The sequence below is a fragment of the Stegodyphus dumicola genome, chromosome 4 (genome assembly GCF_044657685.1).
Source record: "Stegodyphus dumicola isolate Sdum_Otavi_A_Nest chromosome 4, ASM4465768v1".
NCBI lineage: Eukaryota > Metazoa > Arthropoda > Arachnida > Araneae > Eresidae > Stegodyphus > Stegodyphus dumicola.
In genome coordinates, this window is record NC_140771.1 from 87,652,654 (window position 1) to 87,665,995 (window position 13,342).

A 13,342-nucleotide genomic window follows, 5' to 3' on the forward strand; every position below is an offset into this window, starting at 1 on the left:
GTTTGTATCTTGCGTTTATTCTAACCGCGGTTTTAAAAGAGTAAGTTTTTTTAGGTAGTGTTAGGTAGATAAGTACATATTCCGTATTTATTATGGTTATAATAATATTGTAGATCTTTTGTTTTAGCTCACCACACCTATGCCACTGGGGGAGGGGAAACCGCAACACCTTGAAAAAATTAAAAATATGCCGTACCTTGGAAACGTCTGCCCACCCCTGCTATACAGTATTTGTACTGAAATTTCTGATATTTGTTTGAAAGTTAGAAAATTAGACATGGAAGCTCAGGGTAATAAGAACATGTTCAGTGGAATAATGCAACTGTGAAATATAATTTTAGAACCGCAAATGCCCTTATATCTTTGCTATAACTAAAATTGAAATATTTTACATATAGCTACTAGTTTTGGCTTTAGATTTCATATATAGCGCATAATTAATGATAATTTCAATCAAATGATAAAAATAATAAACTTCAAACTCCATTTTATTTGTAATATAATTTATTTGTAATACAGTTCTTTCAAGCAAGCAACAGATAAAGCAATATACAATTATGAACCACTTGCAAATTCTACAGTACACATTCATGCATATATTTGTAAAACTTATAATACGAATCTATTACTATTTTGCTGCCAGAGTTGCACAACATTATGGTTACTTATGAGATTTCCTTTTCCTGTAAAAGAAAAATTGGAAAAATATATCAGGTTTATTATTTTAATATAATATTCTAAGGAAATATTTTTTTATGATAATTTTTCAGTAAAATATAAGTACGATTAGGATTTTTATGCTATTTAAATTCTTACCAATATTAAAATTAAAGTATCAAAATTCATCAAATAATCATTAATATTTATAAATTCGAAAGAAAATTAACTAAAAAGCATTTTGGTGAACTCAACCTTATTATGGGCAATCTTCGGGCTTTACGCAGAGGCCCCTTTCTGTCATCAAATATCCCTGATTACACTGGCATCCTGGAACACACATGGCAACACATATCACTGGGTGTTTATCAAGACTTTCACAGGTAGAAGGACAAGCATTTCCACACGATTCATAGTGTTGGTTGATGGGACATGCTAAAAAACAAAGAAATTAAAGAAATTTCATTTAAATTTAACATGAAAATCAGTATGCAAAGCAATGCATTTCCTGGCACAGATTAAATACTAATTTATACATAGGATAATAATAAATGATTAATACTCAAAATACCATACATAATTTTTAACCCAAAACAGTTTTTATTCTCGAAACACGATTTTACGTTGTCCACTGATGTAGATTTTCATTTTTCGTTGAAGTCTGTTTCCATTGGGCAAAATCTAAGCTATTTATCTTTCAGATTGCATCTGTCTATTAGGGAATAATAAACTAAGCAACTGAAAAGCAGAAGAATAGTTCATAAAAGTATTATCTTTTTATTTTGAACATCATTGATTGAAAAAAAATGCACTGAATTCGCGATCTATCTCATTACAGACATTCAATATTTTCAGAGAATAATGTACCTTAGAGGGTGTACTGCAAGTGCGCGAATCAAAATCCCCCCTCGTCCTTGTATAGTCCAACTGCGTGAACCAAAATTTCTTCCCCCTGTTGCCTACAGGGTTACAATTTTACTTTTCGAAGCCAATTGTAGCCAAGAAGAAAATAAAAATAAAGAAATAGAAAATAAAGACATATCACAATTATAAGAACAAGTAAAGAATATTTAACAAGCAGGCTAATTGTTTGAATAACAGTAATCAATGCGAGAGCTAACAAAGAAAATAAAAGGTATTAGTAAATATACATATTAGCATTACAAACATCTTTCATTAATTATAATATTACAGCAAGGAATATTATAATAATATTATAAATTAAATAATTTTAAAGCATACCAATTATATTTTTTATAAATTGGATCAATAATAGTTAAGATGTCTGAACTAGACTGGAAAATTTAATATAGTTCACTGGCGTGCAAAAGATTATTCCGAATCAAAGTGCGTTAAAGTGTGCTAGAAATATTTTTCGTTAATTAAAGTAATCATGTAAATGTTTGCAGAAATTGATAGTTAAATTAAAAAAAAGCTTAGCATGAAATCTATTATAACAACATTACTATGCGTTTGGAGCACTGACGTATAAATTGTAAATTGTAGCCGTTCCTCAATAGACACTAATGCCGGCTAGCTATAAAAGGATTTATTAACAGAGCACACAGGAACAGTTACAAACAAAAGAAATATACATAAAAATGAAACATATACCAAATGGAACATCAAACATTTGAATAACATAACATAGTAAACTATCATCATGGCGGCTGGAGTTCGACTGACGTTTTTTCATATCGCCACGAGATGGCGTTTAAATAAAATAGTTCGGTTACAGTTCATGAGTTCATGGCGTGAATAAAATAGTTCAATTACACTTAAATAGGTCTGTTACATCCTCCCCCTCTGACTTCGTAGACGTCTCGGCAAGAAGTCAGGAACTGACATTTGTCTACTTTGTGCAGCGGGCGGAGAATCAGATGGACGGGCTCCAGTTTGACGAGTAGATTTTGCGTCACCAGCACCTTGTGCAACAGGTGCAGATTCGGATGGTATTACACGTTTCGGGCGTCCTCTTTTCTTTAAGGGAACCACTGGAATTACACGAGCTGAGTTTTGCTTATTTCGATCTTGATATGGTTTCAAGGCTGAAACATGATACTTGCCGAGAATTTTGTCTGGTTCATGAGGATCGGCAATATCATAAGTGGTTGGAGATCTTGTAGTCACTATCACATAAGGACCATCTCTCTTGGGTATGAATTTAGCAGTTTTCTTCAGTGGACCTTTGCTGATTGGGTGGAGGGTGACCCAAACTTTATCTCCAGGAACGAATTTCGGCGTTTCTCTTCGTTTTTTGTCAGCATATCGTTTCTGCTTATCTTGATGCACTTCGACTCTTTCTCGTACCTGTTGTACATTTCTTGCAAAACGTTTCAAATATGGAGTAATTTCGGGAAAAAATTATCGTTCTCAATTACGGCTTTTATATCATGCTTTACATCATCTAAGGTTCGTAACTCTGGTGCAAATTGAAGAAAAGCAGCAGCATGTCCAGTTGAATCACATTTGGCTGTACTCAAAGCAAACCTTATTAATGGCAGTTTATCCTTCCATGACTGATGGTCGTTACCAATAAGTATTGCTAAACGGGGTTTCAGATCTCTATTCTTCCTTTCAACTGGGTTAGATTGTGAGTGATAGACAGGAGTAAGACTTTGATCAATGTTCAAGATATAGCATAGTTGTTGCATAACAGCACTAGTAAACTGGGTACCATTATCACTTATTATTTTCCTGGGTAACCCAAATCGAAGGGCGACTTCCTCCAAAAGAATAGTAGCACATTCTCTGGCCGTGGCTTCCTTTAAAGCAAATAGTTCTGTCCACTTCGTAGCACAGTCCTGCACAATAAAAATCCATTTTTCACCAGACGGTGTTTCAGGAAGGGGACCGAAAAGATCAATTGACAAGGTCTCAAAACGTTGAGCATAGACTGGAGTTTGAAGTAAACCAGATGGCTTTTGATTAGTGGCTTTATAACGACAGCATTCGAGACAGCTTTTGACATATTCTGCTATATCCTTTCTCATTCCAACCCAGTAGTATCTTTTTGCTATTCGATAAAATGTTCCTTCAGATCAATAGTGACCGGCCGTTGGCGAATCATGATATTCTTTCAAGAATTCTGCTTTTCCTTTTTGAGGTATAACTAGTTGAGCTTCTTCCTCTTCTGAATCAGGGGAATATCGGTACAAAACTCCTCTGTTCATAACGTAGCCTCTTCCAGTCCAAGTTGCACAGTCTGCTTCTTTCTCTGGACTCTCAAAAGTTTCGATGATCTTCCGAAGATCATCATCTTCTAGCTGTGATTGTCTTAATTCTGCAGGGCTAATAGTAGGGATTTCGACAGAGACAGCACATACTTGACAAGAATCTATACTTGAGTGTTCACAAATAGGACGAGACAATAGATCAGCAATAAAGTTCAATCGTCCAGGAATGTAATTGATAGCCAGATTGTAGGATTGGATTTGTAAGGCCCATCTTGCGAGCCTACCAGCTGGTGACTTTAAAGACATCAGCCATTTCAATGGTTGGTGGTCAGAGGTGATTGTGATAGACTGGCTTTCAACATATCCTCTAAATTTGTTGAGTGCCCATACTACTGCTAAGGCTTCTTTTTCTATGGTGGAATAGTTTCGTTCTGATGCAGTCAGCAAGCGGCTGGCATATTCTATAGGGTGTTCTTCATTTTTCTCCCCTTGTAGCAACACTGCTCCAATGGCTACTTATCTTTTCCGTTGAAATTGTCCAGTTGATGATTCGATGTGCTAGCAGCACGGTATGACAATTTTAATTCCAGAATTGGTTTCCAGAATATTTGACCAGTAGTCCACACCTGAAAAGAAACTGAGCCGATCTCCAGCAACTAAAAGTTAAATTCGGGAGTAAGAGCTTGTTAAAGCCAAACAGAAATTCTAAACATTTTGTTGCGCCATTTTGGATTCAAATTTAGTTGGGCGTCAATGTGATGTAGCCGTTCCTCAATAGACACTAATGCCGGCTAGCTTTAAAAGGATTTATTAACAGAGCACACAGGAACGGTTACAAACAAAAGAAATATACATAAAAATGAAACATATACCAAATGGAACATCAAACATTTGAATAACATAACATAGTAAACTATCATCATGGCGGCTGGAGTTCGACTGACGTTTTTTCATATCGCCACGAGATGGCGTTTAAATAAAATAGTTCGGTTACAGTTCATGAGTTCATGGCGTGAATAAAATAGTTCAATTACACTTAAATAGGTCTGTTACAAAATAAATTTAAATTATTATGCTAAGAAGTTTTTTCTAAAATTTATCTAGAAGAAAAGAATTAGATAAACAGTACTGCAAATTAATATAATCAATCAGGCCTCTCAATAAATAAAAGCTTATTTTTTTAACCAAAAACTAAAAATTGGGATGCAAAAGTGTGTGTAATATACTTTTAAATATCTGAACATATAATTAAATAGAAACGTACAATTAAATTAATAACAAACGAATTAACAGTAACATTAAGCTTAATTTCATTCAATCTAAAACAAGCAATCGATCAGGAGCTCCGCATAACTGAAGTTTTATTGCTATTTTACGTAGATTTGCGTACAAAATAAATATTTGCACTTGTGAAGCAAGTGAATAATATACTGATAGTCAACAGGAATTAAAATACAGTGGTAAAAATATAAGTCAGAAGGTATGCAAAGTTACTTGTCAGAAGTATGCAAAGTTACCATAGCTATAGAAATTGAATGATTATAGAAAACTCATAAAGTTAAGCGCTACAGTGTGAAAAGAAAATGCTGGAATAAACATGTTAAGAAAATTAGATGGGGAAATATTCCTTAATTTATTGATATCCATATAAACTCTATGATTTTGGAAAAGGTTACGTATAATTTGGACCTAGGTATCAATCATCGAATCCGAGTTAATTTCTTTCCTTATTTTTTCTTATTAAAGGGATTTGTAAAAAGATATGCTAAGGGGAAAATTTTTGCAATATTTTTAAAGAATAAATTTCAAAAATAATTTTTCTTAATGAACTGAAATTTTTACGATACGTTTTTACAAAGTAAGTACAAAAAAAGAAAGAGATGGGTGCTTTCTGGGATTAGAAACTCGGGTCGAACTATCAATGATTAGTGACTTTTCCGCTTGAAATTAGGCTGAACAATTACAGCGCACGTAAGAACAAAAGTGCGCTGAATTAGAGATTTACATGTTTGGTGAATGAGTTAAACGTATCTGTATGCGATTATGAAATATCAAAAATGTAATATAAAAGCGTTAGTGAAGAAGGCAATGAAAATCTAAATCATTGTAATCTAAATGTATAACATTTTCAGTATCTGCTATTAATTTCAATACTGCTGAAAAAATTATAAATGAATTATATTATAAATCACATGAACTCGTTGTATTATAAATTACAACAGTTAGAAATATTATTAGCGTAATTTAGCGACCATCTTTATTAAAAATAATTTCAAATAATTGATTTTACAAATAATTCAGCCTGAAAATAGGTTGGAAAATGAGCTGCGTGTTGAAGATTAAACTTTACCAAGGTGTTAGAAATATCTTCTGTTAACTAGTTATGATGCAACTAGTTATGATGTTAGTTATGATGCAAGAATTTGTAAAAATTATCATTTAAATATAAATTGGCATATATACAATATAAAATATATAAATTCTACATACACGAAAATTTGAATACAGTGCAACAATATATGAAACAGGAATGGATTAAAAGGGAAATGAAAATCCCAAAATATGAATAAAAGGGAGTTCGATTCTTTTTTGTTAATTATTATTAATTATGAATTTTCTGCAGACGCTCATAATTATCAATTTATTAATTAAATTTGCATTAAATGTATGCCAAAGTACATCAGGTAGAGTAACTGGAAAATAGAAAAAATATTTAAACGTTTCTAGTATTAAAATATGGAACTTGTAAGAAAGTTAAACTTAAAATAAAACCATAAATAATAAACTCTAAATAGTTAAATAACTTCAATGACTAAAAATGGAAAGCTTAATGCGTCAATATATTGCAATAATATTAGTGTGAATTTAGAACCACTTAAGAAATCCAATTTTTAGATTTAATAAAGAGACTTGTTTAAATTAAATTAGAACTGTTTACCTAAAATGATAAATTTGATAGTTAAAACCATTCTGCTATCTAAGATGATTTGTTAATATCTATTTAGACAAGAAACTAATTTAAAATGCGCTACAAATCCGATATTTGATAGGTTGATTATGTATCAGTTTTGTGTATGTCATTAATCTATCAATTTTATTATTAAAAACTGATATATATATATCAGCGACTTAAATCTACAACTTGAAAAGTTTTTAATTCTTACAGAGAATAAAAAAAATCTGGCTCATCATTCTTTTAAACATCATAAAACTTTAAAATGAGTGTAAAAGAAATTCATTTTTACTTTAGCACACGCCAGACTTTAATATTTGTTTTGTATGCACAATTTTTACAATATTGATAAATGAAAATACAGTCTTGCAGTCTCAATAAAATGTCCCATTAATGGCGATAAATGACTTTTTGTAGCACCCAATCTTCTTGCTAAAGAAAGAGGGGACAGGAAACGTCCCGCAGTTCGTGGATTAGATAAGAGCTGGTTGGGAATCTCCGATCAAATTTCGCGCAGTTCGTACCCTACCATGTTAGATACTTTCCAGTTTTCCAATAGACAGAAAATATCCAAATTTCCGAAGTATAATCTAAATAGCTGTTCGTCTAGTAACTTATGAAATGTTTCGCTATATTACTTGAGCCATCTGTATTGATATTCGCCACTAAAAACCACATTGAGCCCTTTTGGGCAATCGTTAAAATCCAAATCTTTTCGTTTTTTTCAATAATAATTAAGTATATATAACATAACATTGGAAATAATTTTTACCAATATCAGTACACGCTCAGGAGAACTGTCGATCACAGGTGACTGACGGTTGCTGGAAGTTGCGAATAAAGCATACATTATTTAAGGTATTTTAGGTAAAACTCCATCAATCTTTACTCAAATAATTAGTTAAGGTTTATACCGGGTTTATAAGTAGAATCAAATTGGTTAAATGCTCAATAGTTGATTTTTTCTCCTCCTAAGGTTTTTCTTTACTTGTGCTTGGAATCAGTTTTGATTCAATATCTTCCTGATTCGAAATTGTATAATTGGTTGATTCATATAAATATGGCAAAACATAATCGCTTCGATTAATTATTGTTAATTGAGCGGAAATAGGTTTATTCCCCCTTGAAAAGTCAATTAATTTCCGTTTAATGGCAATAATTAATTCTATAATTTTTCTTAAAATTTTCGCCCTTTACAGTTTTATCACATTTTCTTAAATTTAATTTTAAGCCGTTTTTACCATGTTTTTCAATTTACTTTTAGTTAAAACTTTATACATGTTCTAGCTCGTATTTTAAAAAAAACTTTTTACTTCAATAAGCTTTGCAATTTCCAATTTTCCTTTCTATTCGAAGGAGATAATTCTTCTCTATAAAATAAAATATTTTTTAATGCAGCTTTAGGGATAGTTTTACGTTTTTCAAGCATATATACACACTTTTGATGTTGCCGATTGCAATTAAAATAGAAGGTGCACAACGAAATGTTATAGCAGTCACACATACAAAATTTCAACATTTTGCGGCTAATCGTTTTTGAGTTATGCAAGCTACATTCGTACGTACGTGTACGTATGTATACGAAAAATTCATTTTTAATCCATTTTAAATGCATTTCACAATTCGATGTAGAAAAAAAAAGAGTCGTTTATTCTGGCCGTACGTACAAACGTCACTCCAAAAAAAAAAAAAAAAAAAAAAAAAGTTGAAATTGATTCGGAAACGATAAAAATGCATATTTCCATTGCAATTATATTGAAAATATAGCCGACATTTTTCGCTTTTATAATATTTCCTTTACTTCGTACAAGGAAGTGAAAAGCTTCTACATTACATTGCATGCAAAAATTTAATAGCTTTATAGATCGCTTATACATTACTAAAAAGCCCGGCGGTCATATGAAATGACAGCTGTTCTAGATATTATAAATTGTAATTAAAATGATTTATGCAAAGGTGTCTGCTAATTCAAACTGAATTACCCAGGCCAGGCGGCTTTGCTTACTGCCACAAGGGGTTTCCCCCTTCTAACATTTCTTAAGAGCCGCCTCTAGCTCAATAAATAAAGGTGATTTATATAATAAAATGTTAATTCACATGTCAAAGATCTCTTTGTACACAACATTTCTTGTGTAGATCTTTCCATCATTTTTAAGCTCGCCTTGCAGAGGACCATCAAATATTTTTAAATTTACGTCCGTTCTTTCACGAACTCTTGAACAGGCAATTTAAAGTTGACCGTGTCCAAATGCAGGCTCAGGTAAAAAAATGCCAACACGCTTAAGCGTTTGGCCCTGAGACTTATGGATGGTTATAGCAAAGGCAAGTTTTACAAGAAATTGTTTACGTCTCAATTGAAACGACAACCCTGTGACGTGGCAACTTCACCCCATTGGCTAGTACAGTTACGCAAGCAACCAATAAACTATCGGCGACAAACAGACACTTAAGCCGCTTATAATAAAGATATTTATTTATTTCATTTTATTTGTTTTGTCATCATTGCCGGTTGCATATTTCCGAATTCTATTACATATAGATGTTAAATTTATTTATTAAATGTTAAATGCACTTGCTCTTGTATTTTTAATTTTTCCGGCTTAGCTTTCTCATAATATTCGTCACGCGTTGCACTGCACGGGAAATAAAACAATTTACAGATACACAAGCAACCAATAAACTATCGTCGACAAACAGATGTTAAATTTATTTATTAAATGTTAAATGCACGTGCTCTTGTATTTTTAATTTTTCCGGCTTAACTTTCCAATAATATTCGTCACGCGCTGCACTGCACGGGAAATAAAACAATTTACAGTTACGCAAGCAACCAATAAACTATCGGCGAAAAACACTTAAGCCGCATATTTATAAGATATTATCATTTATATATTTCACAACAGTGGTTCTCAACTTGTCTTGCCCCAAATACCCCTTTCACCTTGGTAGATGATTCCCCCTTTTACAAAATTCGGAAAATACATGTACATTTATTTAGATTTAGAATATTTTTTAACCGTACAGCAGAAAGCGGTGACCGTATTCCTCCGTGGCTGAGAACTTCTGTTTTAGAAGGCATCTAAAAAAATCTGCATCTCCAACAAATCTAAGAAATACATGAAATAAGCTACCATAATAAAATCTAAGCTATTATAATAAATTTAAGATATCTAGAAAATCTCTGTTATTTTGTCTTGAAATATTATTTTAGACTTTCGAAAAGATTATAGTTGAAAAACTGTTGACCTGATTCAGTAGAAATAAACGGCTGAAACTGAAACTTACTGGGGCCAGCAACACTCATAGTTATAAGGCTAAATAATATGCAGATCCTCATGCTGCCTTTTTTCTTCTTCTTTCACGAGTAGTAAAGATTCCGTCATTTCTTGTTGATATACTATATAAGGTTTCTCCAATGATATAGCACGGATGTCATAACTATTCCACGCAGCTTTCCAACAGTTGCAGCTATTAGGCGTAACAATGCATAATAAATTTTTGCGTCAGTGAAATGTCAATTGGGAACTGAATTGAAGTTAGATGAGAAGAAATAACAATTACGTATTGTTTACAAAACCCATGTTCATTCTCTGATTTTTATTTTACAGATCCGTGACAGTTATGCATTATTGAAATGTCTCGTAGTTTTAAGAGAAAGTTTAGTTTTATTTTCTCTGAAAAAGAATTTTTCTTCCCAAATGCACGTTCGTGATCAGTGACAGGCATCCATTGTTGCTTTGTAAATATCTTTTTCGCATCTGCTCATCCGGATAAATGTGTTTTCCTTTTGAAATGAATTATATTTGTCTAAAGAAAGTAGTGAAATATTTAAGTCGCACAGTATGCAGTTTAAATGAACGAGTAACTTAAATTAAATAAGTTACTTAAAATTAAGTAAGTAATTATGATTACACTAATAAACTAAACTAAACTAAAACAAACAGCCCTTAGAGAACTATGGCCGGCAATGCCCTGATATCTGCTTTCTAAACCGTGGGACCCGGGATGCCTGTGCATATTGTCTGGACAAGTGGTCAGTGATTACACTATTTAGCTGTTTTAAATATTATAATTACAATTATAAAAGGCCATAATATGAAAATAAATAATTGAATTTTCATTTTAACCCTCTTTTCCAACACACGAAAGGGACCGTCAGCGACCGTGTGGTGAAGTTGTTGAACATGGGGTATTTAAACCTGCGTTCGAACCCAAGCGAACGGGCTGCTTGAATGATTGATTTTGGTGATTTTCCTCATGTGTAATATGCGTATGAGACAGTTTCTCTTAGAACCCTCCTCCCTTTACGTAGATAGTTCTTGCCTGCTTTGCCATAGACAAATATGCCAAACCAAGAAATGACAGGACTGCTGGTTTGACGTACCTTCCATTAAGTTGAGAAGAATGTAATACAATTTGAAATTTCGGTCAGAGTTTAAAATTAGACAAGAAAATAACCATAGATTAGCATAACTTTTGAATAAAATTTTGTTGATTCGATGGCGATCTGATTTATATTTCTAATCTTGAATGGCAAAATTAAGTTTCCTGAAGCTGGAAGAAGCTACAATCATTTTGCGCAGAAATTATAAAAAAGACAAACGAACATTGAGCATAATATACCAATGAAACAGGAAAATGCCTAGAATTTTAATACAGGAAAATACTGGAATTTTGAATGCTTTAAGAAGAACTAAATTAACTAAAATAAGAGAAATTTTTATTAATGGGAACGGGTTCAAAGAAATCCAGTTTACCAACTGAAGAAGCTTTGCCAATAATATTCGCAGAACCAAAGCCAAAACTGTGATCAAGTGCCCAACTATCATTAGCTATGGGAGATTTGTTTATTTCTCCTTTATGAATGCAAGATACGTGTTCCTTGATGCAAAGATATACCGTCAGTATAACTGCACTGATAAGATAGGCCATAAATTCCCAATGAATATACACTAATATAAAAATTTATGCCAAGCTAAGGTTGCTTTTTGGCCTAACTTGCAAGTGAAGTAAACTTTTCATTGACCTTGTTTCTTTTTTTTTTTCAATTAGATGCAGTCGGAATGTTAATAATTTAGCTAAAAGTGTATGTTTTTATAGTTATTAACCAGTTATATTCTTTCTATTTTCTCTAAACATTCAACTTCATCATTAGCCGGTATATTTATTTACTTCTAACTTTACTGTGTATTCTACTTTCGTCGGCTTACATCACGATGCAAATTGCATAATGTATATAAGTACAGAATTCTTGAGTTTAACAGAAAGTTTTTAGCAGTATTTATTAACCGTCTCGATACTATTTTTTTTTCTAGTTTCTAAAATTACTTGAATTCTGCTTTAACTTAGAGATGGATAAAATGCTGATTTATGGGATCGGATCAGAGCCGTTCGCTCACTGAACTTAAACACTTTTTTTAATGACTCACCGTTCACTAACAATAAGCTTGATGAAAAACATCAGGAGCGAGGAGTGAATCAAGAGCGGTTAAATAAGTTGAAGCGAAGAGCGGATGGAATCGAACGAGCGCTGGTATAGGAAGAATCGGCTCCATCATCATATCCAAAACTGATTTCTTTAAATTGTAGTTTTGAGAATCCCTAAAACCTCCTTTCTACATAGCAATAAAATTATAGAATTAAAAAAAAATTTGAAAATAGTAAAAATTAAATTCACTTTTAACATAGGGGGATATTCTTTTCTTCGCTAAAATGAGAATCGAACTTTGCTGGCACGCTTCCAACAAGAGCTCCGCTCTTTTTGTAGCGAATCAGGTGTTCACTCACTCAGTAAAGCGAATCGGTTTGTGAACGAATAGCACATCTCTCTTCTTGGAACGCTTCTAACAAGAGCTGTCTGTGAATTTTAAAAGAACTATCACTCCGTGTTTTGGAACTCATTCTTCATTCGCTCAGTAAAGTGAATCGTTTTTTAATGAGTTTCGAAGCAGATTGTCCAACTCTTCTTTAGCCTTGCTAGCCGTGTCTGCTCACATAAGTTAACAGCCTGAGCTAAAACTTGTAGGCTCACTTTACCCAGTAAATCTTATGTTTCAAATTATCCAGTTTTATATACATATATATTTTTTTTTTGGTTCATTCCGCACATAGCGGAGATTGTTTCTATTATTATACAGATTAAGTAAACTAGTAGACTAACTGGAATTAATAAAAAGGTTTATTTTAAATCACCTTACTTTACTGAAAGATTATAACGGGCGATAAATCTCCTGTCTGACTTCTCTGAACCATAGTTTAAGGAGTTAAGTTCCGTAAAATGTTGAATCATTAATGCATAAAAATATGTACCAGAACCCTATAATAAAACAAATTAAACACAAAAATCACAGAGCAGTCACTTTTGGGGTAATTTTGGGCTCCAGAGATCTCGCCTCAAGTTGGCGTGTGCATAGCAATGATTTCAACAGCATATGAGAATGCATTCATTCTTTTGAGTCATGGAAGAGTTCTGATTAAAAATTAATGCATAATAGTGACTCTTCCGATATTTTTTCCGTTTATCGAATGTATAACAAATTTTGACTGAATTATTTGA

General features: G+C 32.6%; 1 protein-coding gene across 4 annotated transcripts in view; it reads right to left on the reverse strand.

The window, feature by feature from the left end:
* Window positions 1-486: 486 nt before the first annotated feature.
* Window positions 487-13,342, reverse strand: part of LOC118179565 (chymotrypsin inhibitor-like) — a 98,488-nt gene continuing 85,632 nt past the window's right edge. For 2 of the 4 annotated variants that reach the window (XR_015040706.1, XR_015040707.1), the window contains exons 3-4: window positions 913-1,092; window positions 487-683 (exon numbers count right to left, since the gene is read on the reverse strand). Coding sequence is in view for 2 of the 4 variants with exons in the window: in XM_085815169.1 (XP_085671295.1) it covers window positions 917-1,092; window positions 10,072-10,123 (228 nt within the window). In the remaining 2 variants the exon portion in view is untranslated. Of the gene's footprint in view, window positions 684-911; window positions 1,093-10,071; window positions 10,231-13,342 lie in introns of those variants that run through there. The other 2 variants (XM_085815169.1, XM_085815170.1) reach the window with 2 other exon arrangements.